This window comes from Bubalus bubalis, chromosome 22, assembly GCF_019923935.1.
Source record: "Bubalus bubalis isolate 160015118507 breed Murrah chromosome 22, NDDB_SH_1, whole genome shotgun sequence".
NCBI classification, from domain to species: domain Eukaryota; kingdom Metazoa; phylum Chordata; class Mammalia; order Artiodactyla; family Bovidae; genus Bubalus; species Bubalus bubalis.
In genome coordinates this window covers 42,324,650-42,352,049 of record NC_059178.1, presented here as the reverse complement: position 1 = coordinate 42,352,049, position 27,400 = coordinate 42,324,650, and the positions used below count along the sequence as shown (strand labels likewise).

At 57.3% G+C, this 27,400-nt stretch overlaps 1 protein-coding gene across 50 annotated transcripts in view; it reads left to right on the top strand.

Annotated features, from left to right (window-relative positions):
• CELF4 (CUGBP Elav-like family member 4) overlaps window positions 1-27,400 on the top strand; it is a 312,994-nt gene that overhangs the window by 222,951 nt on the left and 62,643 nt on the right. For 27 of the 50 annotated variants that reach the window (XM_025273311.3, XM_025273274.3, XM_025273271.3 and 24 more), the window contains exon 3: window positions 14,978-15,056. In XM_025273311.3, the coding sequence (XP_025129096.1) occupies window positions 14,978-15,056 (79 nt within the window). The remainder of the gene's footprint in view (window positions 1-14,977; window positions 15,057-27,400) is intronic. The other 23 variants (XM_025273315.3, XM_025273281.3, XM_025273279.3 and 20 more) reach the window with 1 other exon arrangement.

Here is a 27,400-nt window from a genome sequence, read left to right as displayed (position 1 = left end):
GCAAAGTGAAAGTGAAAATGTTAATAACTCAGTCATGTCCAACTTGTCGCGACCCCATGGACTGTAACCCGCCAGGCCCCTCTGTCCATGGGATTCTTTAGGCAAGATCACTGGAGCGGGTTGCCATGCCCTTCTCCAAGGCAGGGTTTAAATCAGAGGTGCGAATGAATGAATGAATGAATGCTGTCAGGAACCGCTTCCTCCTGGGTGCACTGGTTGAGTTCAGAGACAGGGAAGGAAACTGGAGCCGGTCAAGGATGGCCTCAGGGGAGCCAGGTCTCTGGGGAAACAGGCTGGAGAGGGGCTCTGTGAGACGCAGGTGGAGTCCAGCCCCTAGGAAGCTCAGAGGCCAGGAGATCTCAAGAGGGAGCCTTTCTTAAATCAGGCTCTGATGAAGGTGGGGAGAATCCTGAGGAGGGGGTGTGGGGCTCAGGTGGTCTTCCCATGTCTCCACTGCACCCTCCTCTCTGGACACCGGGGCCCACACCCTCAGCTTTCTGTCCACCAGACTGGGGTGGGGGGGCCACTGCACGCCCCTTTCAAACCAGCCCTCCGAGCCACCAGGGAGGAACAGACGTAGGTGATGTTGCTGCCTGAGTCCAAAGGGACACAAGGAGAAGGAAGCTGTTCCAAGGGTCCAGGGACACCGCCAGGCCATTGACGGGAGGAGGGTAGGCGGTGATGCAGTCGGGGCCAGGGAGACACAATAAGATGGAGAGAAATGAACCGGGACCCCACCCGAAGCCGGAGGTCGAGGGGCAGGTCTAAAGGGTCGGCCGGGGAGGGGCGGGGGGTCTGGGGGTGACAGCTCTGGCATTTCGAAGGGCACCCGGGGGCCAGCGCCCGCCTTGATGAGACCTCGGGAGCTCGATAGACTTTCCAAACCTAATTAGTGTTTAATGGTCTGGAGAGACGCCACATCCGCCATCACCGGCCGCACCACGCCGGCCGGCTTCAGATTCTTAATTAACCTTTAAGGAGACGATCCGCTGTGGCCGCCTGGGGAGGCCACGTCCATCCCTATTGGCGTGCGCGCCCAGGGCGCACGGCTTTCAGCGCAGAGCGAAGCGCCCCGCGCGCGAGGCTGCGGGTGACCACAGCCTCCTGCTCTGAACCAGGTTTTCTTTCGAGAATGCTCTGGAGCATTCATCCCACTGAGGCTGCTGGCTCAGAATCACTGCAAGTCGGGGAGGCAGCCTCCCCGTGCTAAGTCGCTTCGGTTGTGTCCAACTCTTTGCGACCCTATGGACCCTGTGAACACAGGATCAGGAAGAGGGTAGTTGCAGCCATCAGCCGCAGTCAACGGGGGCCTGCCATCTGGCAGGGAGCTGCCGGGGGAACAAGGCAGGCCTGTGATGTCGAGGGCGCCGGAGAGGCAGACCATTTGCCCAAAGGGGACCTTGTCTCCTTGTGAGGAGGTGGGCTTTAGTCCCTGGGCAGGGGGAGTCTCTGAGGGGTTCCCAGCAGCTCCTGGTTCAGAATCACCCTACTTCCTGCAAGGAATGTGGGGCGAGGCAGAGTGAAGGGACCATCCAGGTGGAGGTCAGCAGTGCCTCCAAGAGGGTTGAGTTCCAACCTGCTGGTGCAGGAGCTATTGGAGGCTGTGAGCCTGGCCCTGGGCAGAGGCAGTGGTGGTCCTGGAGCCAGAAAACCCAGGGAGTTAGCTTTGGGCTGGAGGTTGTGCGTACCTTGGGGACAGCTAAGGGCCGGAAACCATGAGAACCCAGCATGCAAGGGGAAAGAGGGTGGTGATGGCAAGAGGGATTCTAGGGTTGCCTCCATGGGGTGCAAGTTGAAGAGAAGGGGCTGGGCAAAGTCTCTGGGGGAGAGCAGGGGAGGGGAGAGGGGCCAGTGACTCTCAGGAGAACCCCACTGTCAGGGGACAGGGTTAGGCAAGCAGAGGGGCACAGTGCCGGCAAGGGGGGCGGGCAGTAGAGTGGAGAGTGAACCCGGGTACTTAGCACCCCATCCCCATAACAGACACTGACATACACACACCCGCCCACACCCACACCACACGCACCATCCCCTCTGCCACCCATTCCCTCCACACACCCGCAGTCTTGCATACACACTCAGGTATTCACCCCTACCAGGCGCCCCAGCACCCACGCACACGTGATCACACTCAAACCTAAGCTTGACACACTCGTGGGCAGTGCCCGTGACCCAGAGACCCTGGTGTGTTCCAGGAGGAGGACCATGATCGATGCTTATTAATGAAGCTGCCCCGGAGATGGCTAATTGATGGCGGTGTGCGGCTGTTGTCTGGAATTTAACCTGATTCATCATTTAGCCTGTTGGAGGCTGGAGCGCTGTGTTAATTAATGCCAGGAAAACAGACTTGGATGAGCTGGCGGTGCAGGCTCGTATTAGCAAACGGAGAGCAAGGGGCAGAGGCAGGCAGTGGGGGGAGGGGGAGAGAGAAAGAAGGAATGATTAAATCTAAAGCCCAGAGACAAAACAAATTTCAAAAAGCCAATGCCGGCGCTGTTTCTAGGATGACTCAGGTTTGCGCTTGGCTGGCATCTCAGACTGTGGTGTGGGACTAAGAGCAATTTCCTCTAGATTTGTCATTTTCATGGTGTGGGCTTTGTTTTTTCCTTTATCTTGCTTAGGGACTGTCCCTCCAGGCCCGAGACTGAGCCCTGTGAGACAGGGAGGAGGGGTCCCAGTTTGGGGGAGAGCGATGCAGAAAGCCCCCTTTCTGCTCACGGGGATGGGTGCTGAACCTGGTGGCAGGGTCCATAGTCCAGGGTGGCCTTGTGGGGCAGGTGGTAGAGGAAGACTCAGTGCATCAGACTCAGGGGCGGGCTGCAGGTAGATTGGGGAAGCAGAAGGGAAGGTGGGCCATGGGTCACACAGGCCAGGGTCTCCATCCAGCCCCCAGGGCCAGGCTGCCCACTCCCCTTCTCATTACTGCCCACACAGAGGAGGCTAGGTCCAACTCAGGAGGGCAGTGGTTCCACGTGGGCTGGGAAAGGTCAGACCCAGCTGGACATAGCCACCTGTGGAAGGCCCAGAGCCCCCGAGTTGAGGTCCCTGGTGAGGTGCGTGCATGCTCAGGGTCGGATGGTCTGCACAGCTGAGGGAAGCCTTGGGTGCTGGGTTCGCCTTGCCCTATGGAGCTCTGCTACCTCCGCTGATGAGAGGAAAAGGAGGGGATGGAAGGCTGGGAACATTTCCTCTCTGGTCACTAGAGCTGGCCAGGGCAGAACTGGGGCACCCATGCAAGAAGAGCACGCCCCACTGCTGTGGTGTGGGAGCAGGTACTGAAGAGCCCCCGCCCGAGCGGAGCCAAAAAAGGGACTTCCAGGTGGTGGGTCCCGGCCAAGTGCGGGGCTGAGGGGCTGAGGGTGGAGGCACCCTGCGTGGCTTCGGCCCAGGAAGGGTGGGCTTGAAGGCCTTTCAGCAAGGCCCTTCTGCAGGCTGGGCAGTGGGCTCCCCAGGGAAGGTTTGCTGTGCCTGCTTGTGCAGGGATCAGGGCAGAGCCGGCTGGTCGGGAGAGGCTCTGGGGGATGAGGAGTCAGGGGAGGGAAGGGGGTGCTATCGTGGGTTTGCTGAGCACCTTCTAGGCGCCGGGCACTGTGCTAAGAGCCTCACAGCTGCGGGGTTCTCCACACTCTGGGAATGAGACCCTAAGAGGTCAGGTGACAGTCCCACCTCATGGCACAAGTAGCTGGCAGAGCTAGGACCGACATCCAGGCCTCCAAAGAAGTCAGGGCTCGTTTCATCCAGAATTATCCATCTATCCACTCCTGTTTTTTCAAAAAAAAAAAATCACACCCCTCACCCTGAAGAGGGTTAGCGACCCAGCCTGGCCCTGCAGGCTAATGAGCTTCGTTTCCACGGCAGCGGACGGTAATTAGGACCACAAGGGTCCTCCCACCCTTGCCAGGGCAGCTCAGGCGCCTTGGTGGGAGCGGGTGAGACGGACGCGGGGCTTGGAGACAAAGAGACAGGCTGCCCTTGGCTGCGTGGACCTGGGAAGCCCTGCCCGGTGGGTAGGGGCTGAGTCCACACGCACTGTTGCATCTCCGGGATCTCTCACTGCGCCCCCTCCCCCAGCCTCACCTGCCACAGCCCCGAGAAGCATCCACCCATGCAGAGGGGACCTAACCCCCACCACAAGGGCAGTGGTCGGGGGTGGCGGGGGACAAGGAAAACTAAGAAGCTGATGGGGAGCCCCTCCCTTTGGAAACAAGCTGGAGAGACCTTTGACCGGCCCAGGGGAGGGGGCACCTCCTTTGTTTGTACCCAGTGGGTGAGGGGAAAGCATTCTGTAAACTTAGATTCCAGAGAGCAGAGAGGGCGGAGGCTGGGAGAGAGGCGGGAGAGAGAGAGAAGAAAGCAGAGGGGAGGGGAGGGGGCCGCCCCAGGCAGTCCCACCAATAGGCTCCTTCAGCGCCGCCGCTGTTCGCTGGACACTGCGGAGCAGAGCAGCCTGTTGCTATGCAACTGCCGGGGGCCTGTTTGTGGGGCTGGACCACGGAGGATGTGCCGGTTGTACAGACTCCCGCGTCCTGCCCCACCCCCTCACTGCGGGCGTGAGCTCTCCCCCCGCCCCCCACCTGCCCGCAGATGGGAAGGAGACCAGATGCCGAGACAGCGCTGGCAGTTCCTGATCTAAACATCCACCCTGATCGGGCGCCACTGCCCCGTGCCCGCGCTGCGCCCTTGCTCTTTCCCAGAGCGGCCTTGGTGGAATGCTGTTACTGCCAAAACCTGACCGGGTGGAGTGGGGAGCGGACACCACTGCCCACAGCACAGGCTCAGACCCTCCTGCGTCCACCTGACCTGTCTGCACATGGCAGTCCCTGCTGGCTGGCACCCGGCTGGCTCTTCTCCGAACTCTACCCGCGTGGCCCGCGGTTGTTCCTGCCCTGAACCCCTCCCCCACCACACACCCTCCCCACTCCTTGAGTTTTGCTCCCCTGGCTTATGTGGTGTCCCAGAGGATGGAGGGAGGTAAGCCTATGCTTGTGGTCAGCCCCGGGTCTAGAGTTGAGAAGTGTCACCCGCCAGGGTCGCGCGTGCCTCCCTGTCTTCCATCCAGGCACGTGGAGCCCACACAGCTCACACTCCTGTCCTGACGGTCATTAAGACACTCGGGCCCCTGTGCTGCTTCTCCATCGCTCTCCTTCATCCCCTCAAAAGCCACTTTGGACGGCAGGCAGCAGACCGCAGTGAGTCCAGAGGCCGCGACTGGCAGAGTGAGAGGCGTGTCTGGGCAGACCCGCACGGGCAGTCCCCCTGGCAGAGGGCGCAAGGGCTTGGGACTCTGTTTTTCAGATGGATGAGTGGAGGTGAGGATGAGGGTGCGATGTCCCTATGGGTGACCTGGAAGTGACCTCCCGTGTTGTGTCAAGGGACAGGCCAGGGGCCTCTGCTGGCAGGCGCCCCCCCCCCCCCCAACCACCACCACCACTTGAGGGGCAGCCGTGAGGTGGACCATCTAAACGAGGAGAGGGGTGAAGAGCTGACAGGGCCTACATGCCTGACCCAACAAGCATCAGATGGCCTCCTGGAAGCGGGGAGTGGGAGCAGAACCAGATTTATTAAAAATCTTATCTGGAGGGTTTGCATTTCAATGGGCTGTGGATTTGCATATTTTAACAATAACCTCCGGGTTCTTCTGTCTGGTCTGCGCTCACTGGCTGTCTCTCTAAACCATGATCACCGCTTCAGTAAACCCTTCCTAATCCAGAGGTACAACATCGCCACTTTGCTGGAGGAGGGAGGATTAAAGGCCTTTCTCTCTGGACCAGAAATAGGGCTGTTCGGCGGGTGACCACTTCTGGCCTCTGGACCCTCCTGCCACCAGGGCGTGGCTGAGGCAGGAGAGAGCGATGCTGGAGAAAGGTGCATTAGAGGGTTCGGTCATCCATTTGCTGGTGGCTCGGATGGTAAAAAATCTGCCTGCAATGCAAGAGACCGGGGTTCGATCCCTGGGTTAGGAGGATCCCTTGGAGAAGGGAATGGCTACCCACTCCAGTATTCTTGCCTGGAGAATTCCATGAACAGAGGAGCCTGGTGGGCTACAGTCCATGGGGTGGCAAAGCGTTGAACATGACTGAGCAACTCACGCTTTGATTTTTCATCCATTTGCTCGGTGAGCATCTGAACACCTACTGTATGCCGGGTGCTGTGGGAACAGAACTGTGTGGGCCTTTCCTCATAAAGAGGAGACAACGCTAAACAAACAAATCTACAAATTGAAACCGTACTGGTTCATAACTGTCCTAGGTTGTGGCAAGGCAGTGAAGAAAGGGGAGCTTGAAGGGACCCTTCAAGGTGGGGGCGGGGGAGCCGAGACCTGAAGGAGGTGTTGGGGGGGTGGCCGGGCAGCAAGCGCCCTGCACCCTCAGACGGACCGGTGACCTGCCCTCATGCCCTGGGAACGGTGCCACCGTCTGGCCTGGCCAGAGTCACCTCAGAGTCTGGCCCATGATCAGGGGCTCAGCAAAGGTGCGTGTCACTTATGCAATCACTGCTGGATGTCCTTGAATCAAAACTTTATGATGACAGCCAACAGGATCCCTTGACTCTCTCACCCCTCTCTATGGAGCGAACCGTATGCGCTTTATTAAGGAGGTAATTAAAACAGTGTATTTACAACAAGCTGCAAATAGTGTGTGCCACTTCTGCCAGGCCCCTTCCATGTCTCGAGGGGACTTCAGGAGCCCCGGGGCAAGGGATTCATTCTTTCCTTCCAAGGCTACTGAGGGCCTACTCTGCACAGCCCGGGGAATCCAGGAGCCTGGGATTCAAAATCTGCCCTCTGGGGCTTTAAACAAGCAATCCCTCCATTCATTAATTTGTTCATTATGAATTGCCAAGTGCGGCAAAGGCAAAATCCAGGTGGAGGGCAGGGTCGCTGAAGAGCAGCCCACCCGTTGTCCCCGCGGTCCTATTCAGGGGTTCTCTTGTCTATCCATACTGGATGATTGCCTCCTCATTTATACCAGAGGCTGGAAATTCTCAGTCTATCCTCCACAAATTACCCAGAGGTCATCTTTAAGAGATAAATCTTTGAGTAACACTGTAACACTGTTTCTGGAGCTTGTGCACAGTTCCACCTGAAAACACGTTATGGTCAAGGAAATGTCTGATGCCTGGAGATAAGCTTGCAAGGTGATGGGGACGCAGAAAGGCACCGTGTTCAGGGCAGCCTCACGGGCAGCCCCCTTCCCGTGCTGTCACCCAGGCCTCCACGCTCAGAAGGGTCCCATCCTTGGGGTTTAGTGCTCTGCGGTTGCCACCTTGAACTTCTTATAATGTTATCCTTGAACTTGGGTTTTGTAAGTGTCGTCCATGGCGTGAAGAAGCCCATGTAGAGGGGCTTGGGGACTCTGCTCATGATCAACTCTGCCTCCCCCATGCCTGATTCACATACATCCTGGTCCCCACGTGCAATCACTCTGCTTTCTAGGCCAGCCAGCAATGGCTTGGGTGGAGTTCAGGGAGGGTCGGGTCAGGCCCATTCTCCCTGTGGCCCCCCGGGCTTGCACGCTGTGACATGTCTGTCGGGTCAACAGAGCCCTTGTCATAGCAGGTGACTAATGCATCTCTGAAACAGACTTTAAAATACCCTTGAGGGTCACCTGCCCCTGTGGATTAAGGCAGAGGGGCCATGGGCAGAAGTGAAGTCTGGCCTGAGTTCCCAGGGCCCACCTTGGGTTTGGTTGCACCAGGTTGGTCTGGAGTCAGTGGAAAGGGGAGCCCAGTCCACCCCCAGGATACAGCACAGGTCTGGGTTCCTCTGAGGGTCTCCAGGCCTGAGGGGACCTTCTCTTTCTTCTTAACCTTCCTGAGTCTAGCTTACATTTCTCTCCTCAAGGCACCCTCCAGGCATGAGCCACAAAAACGAAATTGTATAATTTTGGTGATTCTGCATAGGAGTTAAATGTTCTGATGTTTGCATTTAAAACTGGCATCACACAAAATAAAGATGAATGGTAGAATCCATACTAATACTTTAAATTTTATATTTTTCTTTACTTAAAATGACATCAAATAGCTGAGTAAAAAAAAAAAAAATACCATGACAAGTCAAGAATGATAGAAACCATGAAAGAAAGGGAAAGCTTTATATTTTAGTGCTCTAATGATGCCTTTTCCCTTGCTTTTTGAATAAGTGAAGGTGTTAGTTGCTCAGTTGTGTCCAACTCTCTGCAACACCATGGACTGTAGCCCGCCAGGCTCCTCTGTCCATGTGATTCTCCAGGCAAGAATACTGGAGTGGGTGGCCATTCACTTCTCCAGGTGATATTCCCAGCCCAGGGATCCAATCCAGGGATCAAACTGGGTCTCCAGCACTGAAGGCAGATTCTTCACCATTTGCACCCTGCAAATTGTCTCTCTTCCCAGAGCAGCGATGCCACTCGGGTTGGGGCACAGATGTCCGAACAAGCCCAGAACACTGGGTCTGCTTCTTCACCATTTCCACTGCCATCGTGTGTGCTAGGGTGGGGGACAGACAGCGTAAAAGCTGAGGTCTCTGGGCGGATGAGAGCAGACAGGGACAGAGGAAGAGTAGGGGCCAGGTTTGGGGAGTGGGTGGACGCACACACAGCCAAGAGCTGCCTCCAGTGCAGGCTGCGGGTTTGGGCAAGAAGAGTCAGTATTACCGATGACTTCCTGGTTTGGGGAGATGTGAGCCCTTCGGGTGAGCAGGGAACAGCGTACCACCAGGTACCCACACACCCCGAAAGGAGCCAGAAAGGATCCTTGGCTGTGAGGCTTGGACACCCACCCTGCAAGTACATCCAGGGGCTCAGCTGCCACTGGAGAGCACGCTGGCCATCTCCACAGGCCACCACAGTGACCCTGCCACCCCCACCACCCTCCACCACCCCCAGCCTCACGCAGGGCGCTGGCCCAGACCTCTTCTGGCCCACAGATCGGCGAACAACATGGAAGCTGACGCTTTTGAGGCCACTGCACTCATTCTCCCTCATTCAATTCCATCCCCAACCTGAAGGCATTCCTTCATGAGGTCTGTGATGTCACACAAGTACTACCCAAGCATGGGTGTGGGTGCACGTGTGTACACACACACACACACACACACACACACTCACACACACTCCAGGAGACAAGAGTCCTGAGTTAGGGTCTGGGAGTCTGTGAGTAGGAAATCAGGTCCCTGCTGTTGTTTGAGAAACAAGTGGCTGTCCCAGTCTGTCTCACACACACACACACTCACACACACACTCACACACACATGAGAGAAAGAGTAGTATAGGCCACGTGTGGCCAGGGGGCTGAGAGCTAACCAGTGAAGTCTTACTGGAAGGACAGGAAGTCTTGTTGAGGAGAAGGAGGGTGTGGGTGGCCATTCCCTGGTGGCTGGGATGGTAAAGGATCCACCTGCAATGCAGGAGACTTGAGTTCAATCCCTAGGTTAGGAAGATCCCCTGGAGGATGGGATGGCAACCCACTCCACTATTCTTACTGAGAGAATTCCATGGACAGAGGAGCCTGGAGGGCTACAGTTCATGGGGTCACAAAGAGCTGGACACGACCGAGCTATTGACACTTTCACTTCACTTTTTTATTTTTTTTGGAGGGGTGACAGGGAGCTTTCCAGGCTCTTTTTTTTATTTCTGAGACAGCTCTCGGTCAGCTTACTGGGGCCTGGTGTGAAGCAGGGGGCTCGGGGTTCTGAGAAGACAGGTGGAGGGGGACCCAGCTCAGGGGCAGGGAGCCCAAGGGATGCTGTGGGCAGTCAGGGCTGTCCCAGTGACGCAGGGCAAGTTCTGAATGTCCCCGGCCCTTGCCAGCATTGTCTTAGGCAAGGGCAGGACAGTAAGGGACATGGGGTTGGGGGTGCGGGCGGGCTCAGCTCTCCCTGAAAAACCTCCATGCCAGCCCTCAGGAAGGTGGTCATAGCAGAAGCGAAGCTGGGTGAAGATAGCCCCTCTCTGGTCTGGTGGCTGAACACCTGTGGGCACTCAGGGGCCCGTGATGCAGGCTGGCCCTGCTCTGGTGTGGTCTCATCCCAACCTCGTGGAGCCCCTTGCAAGGCTGGGGAGAAGAGACACAGAGACAGGGGCATGGCTGCCACAAAGGAACAAGCCCAGAAGCACAGCTGGAGTTGTACCAGGAAGACAAGGGAAAGGGTAACTGGAACCACAATGGTTAATCAGGGCTGGCGTCCCAGGTGCCGAGGAAAGGCCCAGCACCCTGGCCCACAGCAGGCACCAGAGAGCTGCAGAGGTCGGTGGGAGGACCATATGGGCCCCCAGAGCAGAGATGAGTGGGGTGTGGGAGGGCTAGATGGAAAGTTAGGAAAGATCTGGCTGGCCTATCCGTCAGTCTTTTTGTCTGCCCACTGGCCACAGTCCTCTCCTTCCACAGGGACCCACGCTGGACAGACAGGTGAAGCCTTTGGACTAGCTCAATCATCATATTTATTCTAATTGTATCGTAATCGTCCCCAAGGAGCTCGGTTCAAATGAGCTTGACATTATTAAAATTTTAATGCCCAGTTTTCATAGCTGAATGAATATTTAAAGGGTATGTCCCAGCTTAAGTTATGATGATGAAGAAATTAATGGAATGTCTTGTTTAATGCATGGATATGTGTTGACGCAAAAAGTGGCAGAGATGGGAAGGGGTAAGGGAGACCCAGCCAGAGCAGAAGGGGCCTGGGAGGGAAGGAGCCCTGCCGCCCACCCTTGGCTACAGCAGGACAGGGAGGGCCCCAGTCCTGGGCCAGGACCACCCACTCCCCCTGAGGGTGCCCCCCAGGCTGGAAGCAGGAACGCAGTTGATGACAACAAAAGTTAACGATGTCCCCAGAAGGGTTGACCCTGGAAGCATGAGGGTGGCTTCATGCTTGACTTCATGCAAGCAGCCCAGTTCGGGTATGAGGAGACCCAACCTGTGCTGAAGTCCACAGTGGGCATGGAGTGATGACCTCCAGGCTGATGACCCTGCCTCCAGCCCCAGGCCTACCCTGAAGGACAATATCATGGCTGAGAGGGATGGCTGGACAGAGGAGCAAGGGATGGGTTGAAGGAAAGACACAGAGACTTAGGCTCCAGCATCCTCGACATTCACTTACAAGGGACGCCCTGGGGCTCATGTGGCTGAGATCCAGAGGCCATGGTCAAAGTCAGAAGGGCAAGGAAGTGGCCACCACCCCTTCTGCCTTCCTCCCAGTATCCTTTCTCCCCCTCCGCACCAGTCGTGCCTCGCAAAGCCATCTCTGCAGCATGGTCTGGCCTCCTCTCCCCAGGACAGAGGCAGGCTGAGGCAGGGTCTGAGTCTGGAACAGGAAAGAGAGACACTGGCCAAAGAAGGGAGGTCTCCCTTTAGGCCTGAGGTGTCGGTACAGAGGCTGCTAAGAAATCTTCCCGACTGATCCTGACACTTTATTTCTGCTGAGAATTAAGAAAGCACAGGCCATATTTTCTCTCTCCATCTAGCCAGGCACTCCCTGACATCCCCGTGAAGGCTGTGTGGATGCTGACCATCCCTAGATCGTAATGGGATATGAAATATGACCCCGGGAGCCACAGGTCCACGGGAGCCAAGTCAATTCTGCTCCACCACCACGGGTGCCTGGCCCATGGCTGAGGGCAGGTGGGAGGCTGGACAAGCCCCTGGGTCCCTGCTGCCAGGATGCCAGCGATGAAGGGGGTCTGGGAGCGCGGTCTGGGGCTGGCTGGCTCAGGGAGGGCTCGTGGTGGGGGGGAGCAGGGGGCCGAAGGGAACCAAGCCTGAGTCCATGACCTGGGGCACAGCATTCACAAGCGCCCAGGTACCAAGGACAGTGGGCCGGTGGCTGCTTGCCTGAGGGTGGGGCACCCCTGCAGAGGGGGAGACTCCACGCACAGGCAGATTCCATTTGCCTTGTTTACTTTACCTTGGAAAATGGGTCCCCTCACAACAGAAACAGTTTCCCCCGCCCCAGCCCTTGTCAATCCGTAGGACTCACCCCCTCTGCTCGCACAAAGAGAAGGCTTGCCGCAGGGCTTTATGCAAGCTCCCCACCTTCAGAAACAAGATGCCAGGAAAGGCACCCTCCTGGGTCCCCTGACCTAAGCTTTCGGGGTTGGCCTGGGCCCGCTCTGGCCCCAGGGATGAAGTCTCCTCTGTGGGCTCCTCCCTCCCTCGTCTCCACAGCTGCAGAGCTCGGCTAACTCTGGTGCACACACCTCTGCCTGCCCCTGCTCACCCCCAGTCCCCACTGGAGAAGCCTGAATCACCCCACCGCCCTCCCCACCTGCTCCCTGCTCTTCTGCTTTGAACTTTCCCAGACCTTCCCCAAGCCTGTCAGGCCTGGTTTCCAGCATCTTTGAACACACAGGCCAGTGTCCAGAGTCCTGGGTTCAATGGTGACATTGATCACCTGTGTGACCTCAGGCAAGTTTCTTAACCTCTCCAAAACTCTGCTTCCTTGGCTAAAGGATCTCTAATTGCATACACCCTATGGGAAGTGATGAGAGTCCGACAATATAATTTTGGAGCAGCTGTTTGTGTTCCTGTAGGTGTAGCAGGGCAGTAGCCCCCTTGCAATTCAGTGCCCAACCTTAACTGTACCGTCTATATGGAAAAGGGAGAGTTCCTGCAGGGCCTTTCCCCCTGGAGTACCAGGAAGACTTCAGGGTCAAGGGCAAGAGGCTAGCGGGGCTGTGAGAGAGAAGTTTTCAGGCCAAAGGAACACACAGGGGGAAAAAGGGGCTGGGCTGTGAGGAATGGAATGATACAAGAGGTGGTGGGGGCCAGACTTGGGGGGCTAGGCTGAGGAAGTTCTAGTCAATATGATGGCCCACTCGCCCCTCACCAGAAGGACATCCTCCCTTTGTCCCCTCCTTCCAGAGTAGCGGTGCAGTGTGTGCTCACTCAGTCGTGTCCAATTCTTCGTGACCTATGGACTGTAGCCTTCCAGGCTCCTCTGTCCATGGGATTTTCCAGGCAAGAATACTGGAGTGGGTTGCCAGTTCCTACTCCAGGGAATCTTCTCAACCCAGGGATCAAACCCATGTCTCTTGCATCTCCTGCATTGGCAGGTGGATTCTTTACCACTGCACCACCTGGGAAGCCCCCCTTCCAGAGCAGCTTGAGGTCAAATGAGATGAAATATACCAAGACCAACCCACCCTCGTCGTGTTAGCTCCATGCCTACCATCCCTGGCTGCATCCCAGACCTCCCACTCCAGGGGCTTAGCTTTTCATTGGAAAAAGAGAGAATAATACCTTCCTCAGAGAATTATAAAAATTACATAAGCAAGAAAGCCATAGAAATTCACCCAGGAGAGTACAATGGCCAGAACTGGGTCCAGGTCAGCCGTGGGGCCTTTCTGGAGTAAGAGCCTATTGCAGCTCTGGGGAAGGGGGGAGGGGGTGTGAACCAGGGGGAAGGGGTGTTCCAGAAGCAGGGAGAGCCCCAGAAAGGGCTGGGTGTGGAGCCTCTGAAGGCATAGAATGGAAACCAGGGGGAGAGCCCTTCTCCCACAGTCAGATGCCTGCTCGGCCTCCAGGATCTTTTTCTCAAGGACTGGAAAAGAGGTGGTTTATGGGGGAGCCAGGGCCCCTGAAAGGAAGCTGGGAGTTTGCTTATGGCCCTCTTTCTTCTCCCTGTGATTGGAGGTCCCTGTACCGCACGCTTAACTCTGCTGGCAGAGCTTGCGCACCCAGCACCTTCCTTTCCCTCAGCTCCATAGGGGGCACCAAGTGGGGACCTCTGAGCAAACAGTGGCACCCAGCATCCTCTCTTGCCCCCTGGCAACCTGTGCTTCCTGGTCCTCTGCTCCGTGCCCTGCCTCCCGCCTCTGTCCTTCCTCCAGCGACTCTGACCTTCCCTGGCTTCCTCTTCACCTTGCTGAGTCATGGGCCCCCACGCTCCCCAACCAAGTCGTCTTGACGCAGCCAAAACTTGCTCAGAATCCTAGACCAGGAGGAAGCTTGCCACGGGCTAGTCCAGCCTCCTCCGGACACGAGGGGAAGTGCCAATGAAAAGTCACCTGGTACAGAACAAAAGGCCCCCAAATAGCCCTGGCAGACCTGGGTTCCCAGCCACATCCTGGCACGAGGCGCCCCGCCTCGGCTTCTGCATCTATCAAATGGGGCGTTTAGTACCTGCCTGCCTCTCGGGGTGGGTTTGGGAGAGAAATGTAGGTAGAATGAGGGATCAGGGAGGTACGTGACACGCAGAAGCACGGGCAGAGACACAAAGTTCGATTCCATTTGCGCGATTCCTCCCGTTTTTATTGTCTGAAATATCTTGGGACCTCAGGGCCTCCTAGCCCATCCTATGCCTCCGGCAGCAGGAGGATTAACAACAGGCTGCAGAGCCTTGGATCCTTGGAGTTGCGAGCCCCCTAGTGGCCTGAACGAGGCATTGCATGGATCCTCCCGAGAGGCCGGCAGCTGGGAGATGGGGAGGCAGGAGTCCCATGTGGTCTTCCTGGCACCCGGACGTCACAGGAGACGAGTAGCTGCCCACCCCGCACATACCGCCCCCACCCCACCGAGGGGACAGCCTGGCTGCAGTCTGGAGCCCCAGCCCTGAGCTCTGCTCCAACCGGGAGCTGCGAGGCCCAGAGCCTCGGGCACCCCTGGGACCAACCGCCGGCGTCGATGGCACAGGGGTGGGGTGCCACTCGCTGCCGGGCCCCAACCTAGGCAGGAGTCAGTTTCGACCAGAGACCAGCTCGGCAAAGCCAGCTGTGTCCTGGGTGGACCGACATCGCAGTTAGCAAGAGCCGCTCACGGCTGGCAGGGGACACCCCAGGGTCTTCAGTCCTGAGACACCCTCCTGAAATCAGGGGGGTCCTGGGGACCGCACTGGGGAGGGGAGGGGGCGGGGCTTTAGTGGAGACCCTCACGTTTGTCGCGCGCTGGTGCTGGGGGCGTAGGTGTCGGCGTCCGTGGAGTGAGCAGTGTGCCGTGTCCCTTGAACACTGGCGCACCTTGGGGTGCCGGCGCGCCTGCTCTAATGCTGCCCTCCTGTGCTCTGTTACAGATGAACCGGCCGATCCAGGTGAAACCGGCGGACAGCGAGAGCCGAGGAGGTAGTAGCTGCCTGCGCCAGCCCCCTTCACGTGAGGGCCCACTTGTCTCTGCCCCTCCCTTCTCTCCAGCCCCGTCTTCTCCCCTCCCTCCTCCCGCTTCACCCAAGGGCCCACTTGTCTCAGCCCTTCCTTTCCCTCATTCCCGTCCCTCCAACTCCCACCATGGGAGGGGGTTGCAGCAACTCCCTGCCGCTGCCTCCAGCCCCCTGGGGACCTCGTGACTGGGGCTTGGGACGGCGCTTTGGAGCCCTGGGTGGCTGGTGTGGGGACCGACTGAAGAGGAGGAGAGTGGATTGGGGTCTGCATTTTGCTGGGGTTCCTTCCTCTCTGTGAGTCAATGGGCAGGATGTCCTGGGCGCTCCACTGCCCCCTTTAAAGACACCCAGAAGGGCAGGCCCGCCTCCGTGTCAGGAAGGAAAACCCCATTGTGATGGGACTGGACTGGCTGAAAGGGCGTCAGGATGGAAGGGAGGATATGTGCTTCAATCCTTCCCCTGCCGTCCCAGGTGACGCCAGTGGTAAAGAGCCCACCAGTCAGTGCGGGAGATGGAAGAGACGCAGGTTCCATCCCTGGGTGGGGAAGACCCCCCGGAGGAGGGCACGGCAACCCGCTCCGGTATTCTTGCCTGGAGAATCCCATGGACAGAGGAGCCTGGTGGGCTACAGTCCACAGAGTCGCAAAGAGTTGGACACGACTGAAGTGACTTAGCACACACCTGTGGTGGGAAGCTCAGGCCAGAATGGGCAAGTCTGAGGAGGGCTGCCCCTCAGGATGTGAGGCCGCTCTGGCCAAGATGCTGGACCTAGATACAGGCAGACAGGCTGATGTCTGGAAGAGGCAAGAGCAGAAGGACACACACAGCCTCACCCACAGACGCAGGACCCCACTCTCCAAGGGGAGGCTCTGTCCTCTCCACCAGCGTGGCCTCACCCCCACTGTACACAGAGGCCGGACCAGGCCAGGCTCCAGCTTCCTCTGTCAAGCACCCACCATCCCAGGTTCTGACCGGGCACCATGCCCACTCCATGCCCACCCAGCGCCCTCTGCCCCTGGGCCCTCTCTGACTGGGCATGGACAGTCACTCTCAGCTCAGCTCAGCTGGGCACTGAGGAACTTCTCTCTCCATCCCCCTCCCTCCCCCCAAATTTTCCAGGAAATTAAGAGCCCGACGTCAAATAGACAAAAGCTACTTGCAAAATTCAGCGTCGAGCTCCTTGTCCTGTAGTGTGGCCACAGGTCACCTGCCCACCCTGGGGGGATGGCTAGGGTCCCTCCAGCACAGGTCGCTGCCCTCTGGGGGCCCAGCAGGGCTCCCACCTGGTTACGAGGCTTCTGTGGCCCTCCCAACCCAGGCCTCGAAGCGCCCAACAAGCCCAACAAGCCCAACCGGCGTCCTGGTGCTGCCCAAAGGAGCCCCATGCCCAGGGCACAGGCCCGCATCCCTGTGGCCCCTGAGAGTGTCCCGTCCTGGGGACCCCCATCATGCAGGTGGAGACAGGTCAATTGGAGAGCAGAAATGGTTCAGATGTGAAGGGTTTGTGCTGTAGAGACCACCTGATTCACACTGCTGGCTCCTGCCCCCTCCTGGCAGCCCAGTCACTCGCCTTTCTCTGCACACAGAGGCCCCTCAAACAGCCAGGGCCAGGACTCCGGCAATGCCCCTGCCGTGCGGCGGGGCCTCATGGAGGCAGCGGAGACCCCGGCCCTTTGGGGGAGAGCCATCAAGTAAGGGAGGGAGCTTGGACGGCAGGCGGCACCCACACCCCCAGAGGAGGGGTCCCCGAGGTGGGGGCAACCAGAGGCCTCAGAGGAGGTGGCACCTGAGCTGATTGAAGGAAGGGACATTCCACATCTAGGGAGGTGGAGTGGCCGGAATAAGGCCCAGTGTGGGGAGGGCCTTCCACCACACCCCCAGCTCAGAGTCCCGCCAGTTAACACCAGGCTCGCAGCCAGGTGTCTCGAGGCCCGCCACGCTGAGCTCCAGCACAAACCATTTCTCCCTCACTTGCCTTAGAGGCAGCCGCCTTCCGACTCCAAGTTGCTAACCTCATCTCCTTTCTCCCATATATCTCCCGCGTTGACACTTGCCCCAAACCAGATTAATCAGCTTTTTTATCCTTCCTGCAGTAGCAAGGGGGTGGGGGTGGGCAGGGGAAAGAGAGCCAAACCTAAACATCTATCTATTAATTGCATATTCAATATTAGACAGTGAGATGATCCTGAGTCAGCATCATCACCAAGCTCTTTGGAAAAAAAAGAAAGTTTAAAATAATTTAATATCCATTAAATACTTCTTTTGTGGAGGGAAGGGAATGGGGGAGAGGTGGGCATTAACAAAGATGAAAGAAATGGGAACAGGAGACGGGAGATGGAGGCAGGGGTAGGAGGGGGAGGGGAGGAGAAATCCAACAGGAAAGGAAGAGCCCAGAAAGGAGAAGGGGAAGGGGCAGAAGGCAGAGGGAGGCCTGGGGGAAAGCAGGAAGGAGGGAAGAAGTCCAGGAGCCGGGGAGACTTGGGGGCACAGGTGTGGGGGCGAGAGGAAGGGGTCCTGAAGGGAGAGGCAGGTTTATTACCACCCTGGCTCTCTGCATCCCGGGTTACACAGGCTAGGTGCTTGGCCGGGGCTCCCCAGGAAGAGTACAGGATGGCAGTTCTTGTTCTGGTCCTGGGTTCTAGCCCCACCTTTGTGCAAAATGAGCTCTGGCCTGGACACTGCTTCTCTGGGCCTCCACGTCTTCACCCAAGGACGAGAGAGCTCACTTCCCAGGGAAGCTGGTGTTTACAGAACACCCACTGAGGGCTGGCATTTATTTTATTTTATTTATTTTTCTTTTGGGGGCATCATGCAGCTTTTGGAATCTTAGTTCCCTGGCCAGGGATTGAACCCAGACCCTTGGCAGTGAGAGTAGAGAGTCTTAACCACTGGACTGCCAGGGAATTCCCAAAGGCTGGGATTTTAAACACACACATTTAACCCATACAACAACTTTGGGAGGTGGAAGTTTGGCCCCCGCTTAAAGGCACGAACGAAGGTCCAGAGAGGCCACATAACTTGTTTCAGATCACATAGCTATGTGGTGGCCGAGCCAAAATTCAAAGCCCTGCCTGTAAGTCACCAGAACCCAGATGCTCTGCGTTCCTCAGACTCCTAGGATAGTCTTTCGGGCTCCGGGGACAATGGGAAGGTGCCACAGGCATTTGTCTTACCTCTGGGCTCATTCTCAAGGTAAATAAGGGGCAAGGAGCAGGGTCCCAGGTGAGGGAGGCAGGTCCCGGCTGGACAAGGAGCTCCTGGACGTACCCATAAGACGCGAGCGACCAGGACTGCAGGGGTCAGAGAAAAGAGAGCTCACTGAGGAGCAAGCAGGGAGGGCTTCCCAGAGGTGAAAACTGGACCAAGAGGTGTAGACACAGCAGGAGACAGGGAGGGCACGAAGTGAAAATGGAGCCCCGAGCTCAGGGCCAAGGGGGTGTGTGTGTCTTGGTCAGAAGCAGGAGCCACTAACCCCATGTGGGGACCAGGCAGAGAGAGGGCATCAGAGCTCTAATACCCCTAGGCAGGAGGAGAGGAGACAGCCCCAATACCAAGAGCCAGGGTTCTAGCTGTGAAAGAAAACCAAGGGAGAAGGAGCCACCCCGACTGCAAGGAAGATCCTGTTAACCCCACAGAGCTTCCTGGAGCAAATTGTATTCAGTTCAGATTCACCCCCCAGCCCCACAGAAGCAAGCCCGTTCACTCACCAGCGGAGTGAGGCAGGCTGGGAACAGTGAAACACCAGGTGGGCCCCCCACCACCGCCCCCCCAACCCCCAACCCCCTCCACCCCCCCCACTCCCCATTCCGGTACCTGCCCTGACATCTCAGAGCCCAGGATGCTTCCTTGCGCATGCCCCGCGATGTCCCTTGTCTCCCAGCAGACCGACGTACCTGCCCTGAGAGCTGCTTCACAGTCAGCGTCTCCGCGGCTTCAGGGGCCCTCCAGCCTCTCCGTGTCACTCTCAGTTTTGGGGGTGATGCCCACAGGGTGCTGCCCACAGCGCTGACACCTCCCATCCACCCCGCTCTCAGTCCAGGGTGGGCCTTACGGCCAAGGACAGGACAGGGCCCCCCCTCCACCAAGCCAGGCTCCTGTGGACAGGCTGTGGGGGCTCCTTTCAGAAAAGAAGGCTCTAGGCAGCCTGGCCTCAGGCAGCAAAACTGCTTGGGAACTCCCTGGACTGAGCTGGAGGAGGCTGGGGCTGGGGTCCACCCCCTCCACTCCCAAAGGGCTCTCAAGAGAGTCAGCAGGCAAGAAGGAGCCCTTGAGGAGGGAAGGAGTGGCTGAGACCTGAGCCAGCAGAGTAGATATTGGCCCAACCCCACCCCACCCCCGTCACTCCTAGACACACCCCAGCAGACGTGAGCTGTCCTCTAGGAATCTCACCCCCTGCCACGCTTGGCTCCATCACCAGAAACCACCCCCACCTCTTCCCCGTAACCGGCTACAGGTCAGGAGGTTCAGCTAGCGGGGGCCTCATCCAGGCTGTGTATGGAGAAGCCCCTAGCTGGGTGTACTCACACATCTTCCCACCATCCTGCTGTACTCCCACACCAACAAAGGCACCCACACACACCCAACTCCACACCTGCTCCCAGTGAGGCGGGAACTGAGCGTCCCCCCACCCCATCCCGGGATCCAGTGACTGGGGGCGGAGCCCAGACGGGTTCGTCATCAGGTTTTATCTGATCAACATGAAATGACCGGAAGAAAAATAAAAAAGAAACAGCGAGATGTCAGGCTGAAGAGTTGGAGAAGTTAGAAACCAAGAGGGCTTGGGAGGGAGACCTGGGGAAGAGGTGACTCCGGGACCCAGGGGGCTGCCCTCTCAGAGCGATCAGGGAGGCACCAAGGAGCCCTTGTGGAGCGGGGGACGAAAGCAACGGTGAGAGCCGCCTTGAGGGATGGCCGCCACGCTCTCACCCGTCCAGGACTTAAACTGGAAACCACAGGGGCACATTCCAGCCTCCAGAGTGAGGCCTGAGCTGGGGGTGTGGTCATGCCCGTGTGGGGACCGCCAGGGGGCTCCCCCAGCCCCTCCCTGGTCCATCGGGCGTGTTTTCCGGAGGGGGCCTTCATCAGATCCAAGCAAGGGAGGCGAAGGGGCAGCTTAGACTGATCCCGAGAGGGGAGGCTGGATGGGGGCCTGCGATCACGGAAGGGAGGGTACCGGGAACGCAGCAGGAAGGCTGAGCTCCTGTGTCTTCCGCCATCTTCAGGGCCTGGGGGAGGCTCCGGAGAGGAAAAAGGAAGTGGCCCTGCGCCCCAGCCATGAACCCCCCACATAGGGAAACTTGGAGCCTGGGAGCCCACGTCTGGTCTCTCCACCAGCCCGGGCCCCCACCTGTCTCAGTCTCTCTGGCAGGACGAGGGTTGGGGCAAGCGTGACAGCCCGTCTGTGAGACGTTCATTTCCACTCCGTGCAGAGCAGGTGCAGGCCAGTGGCTTAGCCACGCGACTCGTTGAGCCTCTCGCTGCTCCATGTCCGTTTACCAGTATCTTCAGGGCCCCTCACCACGGCCCGCACTCGCGCGGCAGCAGAGTCCCGCTGGGCCAGCTAATGAGGTTGGACCTGATGCGTGGATGTGGCTCCGAGACCCTCCCCGAGGCCACATTCCCCGCCACAAAACCGGGGCTGACTCGGTCCTCCACCATCTGTAGCCCCATCAGTTCCTGCCGCTTTTAAAATCCCATTATGTTCCTCATTTCTCCTTGGAGCATTATTTTATTTCTAAACAGACCCAGACCACGTGCAGCTGGTAGGCCTTGGAGGGTCCACTGGGGGACCAGCTGAGGGTGTGGGTCTCACCTTGAAGTCCTGGCACCCTGGAGAGCCAGAGCCACCCTGCTGACCCCCTGATGCTGGGTTTCTCATGTCCAGACTTTTCTAGCTATTTAGTCCCATACTCTAGTTAGGCAGTTTTGCAAGCGGCAGATGAAACGGCCCCGCTTTTGGAAAATTCGATATACAGAAGTTTCCATTTTCCAGTCTCGAGAGGCAACAAATGACTCCCTCGACCAAAGTTTCCAGGGAGACAGAGGCCCCTTGGGGTTCTGCCAGGTCCAGGCGGGAGGGGGTACACAAAACATGAGACTGGGGGGCCTGGGGCCACGGCATCTTGAGGATTCATCTGAATGATGCCAAGATGGTAGAAAACAAGGTTTTAAAAAACGGTGTTACTCTAGATGACCTGACCCAAGGTGCAGTTTTTAGGGGGGCAGGTATCAGGAAAGGCTTGGAGGCAGGTGTGAACCCCTGCAGAAGGTCCTGGGTGAGGTTCCCCTGGGGGTGGGGCTGGGCTGGGCAGAGACCCCAACCCCAGGAACCGCCTCATTTCTGCCACAGCCAAGCTACTGTCTGGAAGTCGAGTCCCACAGCTAGGGTGCCACCCCGCCCTGTGCTCAGTCTCTCCCCTTTGGGGCATCAGGAGTGTCCGCCCAGCTTCAGCACCTCCTGACTGCTACTCTGGGGCTCCTGGCTGGTATCCCGCCAGAGAGATGAGTGGAGCCCACCTCACCTCCGCCAGAGTATTCGACCCTGAGCTGAGAAGGGGTCCGGTGACTGAAGCCCCAGGCAGCCACCTAAAGGAGAGGGGTCTGCAGCTCAGAGCAGAAAACACCCCCGCCCCCTGCACCTTTTTCTGGCCCCACAGAAGCCCCTGGGAGCAGGCAGTGCGTGTGCTCTGCTGATGGCTGCTGGCCGTGTGTGTGATGGGGGTGGGGGTGCCTTTCCTTACCACAGCCCCCAGACCCTGCAGACCCCCACATCCTCAGCTCCTCAGTCATTAGGTTCAACATCATGCTCCCTTCTCACAGCTGTGTCTGCCTCCAGGGGCCTGGAGCGAGGGGTCAAGGCGAACCTTTGGTTGGGAGATAGCTAACTGCCCTGGTCGGCCAGGCCTGGACGTAGCACCTGGTGCCCTGGAGGGGCCTCAGGGGCCATTGTGTCCAGCCGCATCTCCTTCGGTCCCCCACCACCCCGGTCCACCTCTCACACTGCCCTCCCACTTTTAAAAACCATCCAGGAGGAAAGCAACTCCTGGCCTCTCTCAGCCTCCTTCAGAGCTTGGAAATCCTGTTTTGTCAGCCTGTCCTGCCCTATTCCTTCTGGAATTTCTTGAGCTGTAGATGGTAATGTTTTCCCTTGAACACCAGCCCGAGTTGATACCCCAGCAGATCTCTCGTGTACTCGCGTCCCTGATTTATTTTGGACTGATGTTTAAAGAAAAGGCATTACAATGTTCAGCTCGGGAAATCCGTGTCAGATCTAAGACAGCACGTCCCCACTTCCCAGACAGTGGTGGTGCTCAAGGAGCAGCCTGGGGCAGAGGTCCTATGCCTTTGGGGAGGACTGAGGATCAGAGATCTCATCACCAGGCCAAGTAGCCCACCCAGGGCTTGGCTTCTTTGGTGGACAGGAAGTTCTACCACATATCTGACCATAATCTTGCCTACTTTTGTTTAGGAATTTCCAAGCTGTTTAGTCGCTCAGTTGTGTCTGACTCTTCGCGACCCCATGAACTATAGCACACCAGGCCTCCCTGTCCTTCAGCAGCTCCTGGGGATTGCTCAAATTCATGTCCATCGAGTTGGTGATGCCATCCAACAAATATCTCGTCCTCTGTCTTCCCCTTCTTCTCCTGCCCTCAATCTTTGCTGGTGTAAGGTTCCTCTGTTCTGGGGTTTTAGTCTCCATAACCCTTGTTCCTTCTGACTTAAAAGTATCTTTGCCTCCTTTCTCTCCCAGGCTGTGTTAAAAAGAAAATGTAAAACTCCAGAAAGGTCCTCTTGTTTACACAACTGAACCCAACAACAGCTGCATGAAGACAGGTCTTTGTGGCTGGAGAAGGAAGAGTGGCTGTTGGGAAAAAGGGTCCCTAGAGAGGGCCCCCGTGGGGCAGAAGCACATTATAAATACCTCAGTAACTCCTGCCATAGGTGCGAAATTATAATTAACTGCAAACCTGCTGAGCTTAAATGGACTTTAGGTTTGCAGCTGGGGGAAGGGGTGTTGATTGATCTGCATTTTGTTGTTAAAGTTCTTTTAATCCATTCGGCAAGTTAAGTGGAGAGTCGTGGCTCCTCACCAAATTCCCTCTGGCCCCTGGCTAATTTAGCAAAGGACTGTTTCAGGGGAAATGGGATATTAATCATTGCAAATGGGCTCCTGGATGATATTTAAAAGCTGCCTCGCGTGTGCCCAGGCTGAAGGGACCGACAAGAGGTACAGGGATGACAGAGCGAGGGGACCACGGCCCCCGTCTCCCGCGCTGTCCCACAGGGTGCTCTTCAGGCACTGTGTGCACCATATAGAAGGTGGATGCACACTTCCCCAGGAGGCCGGCAGGATGTGAGAGAGGATGTCACAGGCAGTCCTTCCTGGACCTGTAGTCCTCAGCGCAGCCTCCAGCGAACCCTGATGCAGGCAAGACCCATCCAGCACCCTCCTGGCCCCTGACACACCCCACTTGAAACAGCCTGATAGCAACGTGGCAGTGGTGAGGCTGTGCAGGGGGAGGTGGGGGGTGAGAGGCAGGGAGAGACAGCGAGGACCAGAGAGATGAGAAAGGGTAACCCCTGCTTGACCTTCACGGGGAGAGGAGTTGCACGAGGAAAGGCAGAGTTTCCCAGGTGGGAAAATAGCCCGAGCCACGGACAGCTTGGAGGATCCTGAGAGGCAGGAATGAGGGAGGGCAGGATATGGGAGCAGTGATATCCAGAAGTACTTTAAACTGACACATTTAGGTGAAGGGAAGCCATCTAAGGCTTTGGGGCAGAGGGTGACAGTGTGTGTGTGTGTGTGTGTGTGTATATATATATATATATATATATATATATATATATGTCATCCTTTCCAAACAGTAGGTTAGGAAGACTCAGCCGGATGTGGGGAGGGAGCCGGGGCAGAGAGACGGGCAGAGATGGTGCTGGTCATCACACCCACACGTCCTGACCCCCACAACGATCTCTCACCAGCTCCTATTGCAAAGGGGATGGTGACACTCCCGTGGAGCTGCCATAGGTGGAACACGGTTGGCTAGCTGTGGGATATCCCCTGGTGGCAGCCGCTGTGGTTATTCTATTCTTATAGTAAAGTCCTCGGGCGGTAAGAGGTGATGGGGTTGAGGACCTTTGACAAGGTGTGATCAACAAAGTACCAAGAGAAATCATACTTCCCAGGGCCAGAGCTGTACTGTGCGTGTGAATGTACCAAAACAGGGTGAGCCAAGGAAGGCTTCCTGGAGGAGGTGATAATTGGGATGACAGGTTTACCAAGAGGTAGCACCTGGACTGTGCCACAGTCAAAGACATGAAAACAGAGGCAAACGAGGCAAATTTGTGGCATCTTAGATCTTTTTAAAAATACAGTTAGTTTGGATGGAGAGGAGGGTTCACTCCCTGCAGTAAGAAGACCAGATGTGGTTCATTGTGGGTCTCCCTGCTCCTCGTATTCGAGGGCACAGAAGTCCTGGGTGTGGCGCATGGACAGTCTGAATCTGGGGCCAACCTGTCTCTTCTCACCCTTAAGTCTCAGCTCACCAGGCCCATCCCAGGGCTTGTTTCTCTACCATAAGCCACTGCCCAGTTTTCCTGATCAGATGTGCCTGTCTGCTGTTAGAGAGGCTTGCTCCTTCCCCACCCAGTTCAGGGCAATACACAGGGGATCTAGGCAATGCCTGCAGCAGCTGCTGCTGAAGCCATGCTAGGACACTGGAAGGAAGATGCATAGAGCCAGTAGGGACCTCAGGTCTCCCATTAGGCCACCCAGAGCCTCCAGTAAGAGCGCACCAGTCTTGGCCCTGCAAGATGGGCCAAGCAGCACCCCTGTTCTCTTAGAAAGGAGAGGTGACTTGCCCAAGATCACACAGTCAGTAATCAGCCTTCACACTCAGCCCTTCAGCCAGGACCTTGCTGCCTTCTCTCAGGCCTAGCTGTGGTCCCGAGACCCAGAGAACATTCTCCCAGCATCCACGCCCCCTCTCAGAGGCACAAAGGATGCAGTTGGACCACAGCCTTCAGGATGAGCTTTCCAGCTCCTCACTCCCCTCCCTGATGCCCTTTGGGAATGGGGGTGGGTGTAGGGGAATCTGGGGAGGGTCCGAAGCTGAACTTTCCAAGGTGCAAAGGCAGCAACAAGATGAGCCTGTCTGTGGTCCTTCTCAGCACCGAGGGTTAGCTGGGAGGGGAAGGTGGAGACACTCCACGTCTGCTGGCAGAGGAGAGCCAGCCTAGGCACTCAGGGTCTTGTCTGCCAGGCCTGGAGAGGAGGAAGGCTTGGCAGAGGCTGGAGGGCAGCAGGGACAAGCCAGCATAGATTTTCTTTTCAATCACATCAGAGACAAGCCCATGATGCTGACTCATGGATGTCTTGTCCCAGATGCCACATCCCAACTGGGTAACAGGCCCAGGTGACTTAGGAGGCTTAAGGTTTGGACATGAATGGCTGACTGCAAGTGACTCAGAAATGCAGAGAGATGATCCCCGCCCCTGGAGAGCTGACCATGAAAGACAAATGTGTGGGGGAATTCCAGAATTCTTTAATCCAGATTCTTCAAGTCTTTGCTGAGCTTTGGGTCCTAGAGAAGCTCAATCTGGTGAGGAGATCAGCTTAGACCTCAAGGGCACCAGAAGAGTAGTGGAGACAGCAGGCGCCATGGCTGGCAGAGGGGAGAGCTGTACAGGGGGAAGCAGTCAGGGAAGGCTTCCTGGAGGAGGCTCCCTACTGGAGGGAATTCAGGCTGAGAAACCAGTGGCACCAGGATGCGGCCCTGTGGCGTAAACCCTGTGCAGGGAAAGTGAGGAAGCCGCGTGACTCAAGCAGAGGGCTCCAGGGAATGCCCCACTAAAGAGATGGGGGTCTTCTGGAAGATGAAGGGAACTGGTGATTGGTGAAAGCTGGATATGGGAAGGCTGGTCACCCTGCAGCGGGGCTGGACAAGGTGTCAAGGAGACTCGGGAGAGGCTCTTTCCATCTCCAGCTATGAGGGGGGCGGGCAGGAGGCATGGGAATTAAACTCTTAAGTTCAAAAGCCCTTTTGTCACCATGAAATACAAGCCCCAAAACCACCCCGGCCCTGCCCAGTACCTGCTGCCTTCAGACCTCCAGGTACACGCCCACCTTCAGGCACACGGCCACCCTCGGACAGCCCACTCTGACCCTCCCAGATGCCCAGCTCTACAGGGATCCTCAGGGTCATCCCGCAGGATGGTCAGAGTCCATCCTGCGTGAATGCTGTCTCCAGCAGTTCCTCGCTGGTCTTTCTGGCTCAGAATGCCTTTCCCACTCTCTGTCTGAGCCGTGAAGTCAGGCAGTGGGTGTTCGTTTCTCATCGGGGCAAGTCTGTGCCTGGCCTCACAGGCCAGCCTCCCTCAGCTCTCTAAACAGGAACTTTCTCTACATCTCAGCTCTCTGCTGGTCGAAAAAGCAGCCCTCTCCATCTCCCCCACCCCAGGCCCTCCAAAGCCTGGCCCTCAGGCAGGGGGCAGCCGTGGGCAGCAGGGCGGATGCCGCTGACATTGGCGTTCTCCTTGCAGTGTGTCTTAATAATTTAATGGCTATTAGCAGGGCCGCGGTGGTAGAGGGGGAAGGGGCGCAGGGGGAAGATTTATAGAGAGAATTCACTCCAGGTTGGGGTTTTGTCTTCCTCTGTTTTCCTGGCATTTATCATGCATGTTTTAATTTGGATCGGAGAGTTGCTACCATCTGGCCATTATCGCAAAGAAATATTCATTTTCACTGAGTGACACGGGCTCCATTCATCACAGAGCACGCTGATTGCCCCGCGAGTGTGGGGCTGCGCTTTCTCCTTCGCTTGAAATGAACCCCAGGCTGTGAGCAGGTCCAGTTTGCAGGGAGCAGAGACACAGGGCCCACGGCTGCCCATGAGCTTCCAGCTAGGTGGGCAGGGGCCACTTTGGGAGATGGCCAGGGTAAGGGTGGGGGGGTGCAAGCCCCCTCCTGCCATCACAGTCTTGCCTCCCCTCACCTCCCCTGGGGTGTTGGGGAGAAGGGCTCTGGGTGGCCCCCGCACTCTCCCCCAGGCTCCTGACAGCCAATCCCCCACCCTGCCTGCTGTCCAGGGTGGCCCCCAGTCCAGACCAGAAATGGCTGGGGTAGGCCCCCTGCTCAGGCATCAGCATCTGCTAAAGGCAGGGACGCTGTCCTGCCAAGGGCATCTCTCGCTCACAGGACATCGCTCCAGTGGTGTCATTTCAGGTCAGGGCTGCGTGAGGGACAGAAGGGCCTCTTCGCTCTCTTCTCATCACGCTGTAGTGGTACCATCGGGGTGGGGCCTGTAGGAAGAGACGTGTCTGCCTCCAATTGGGACATTTCTG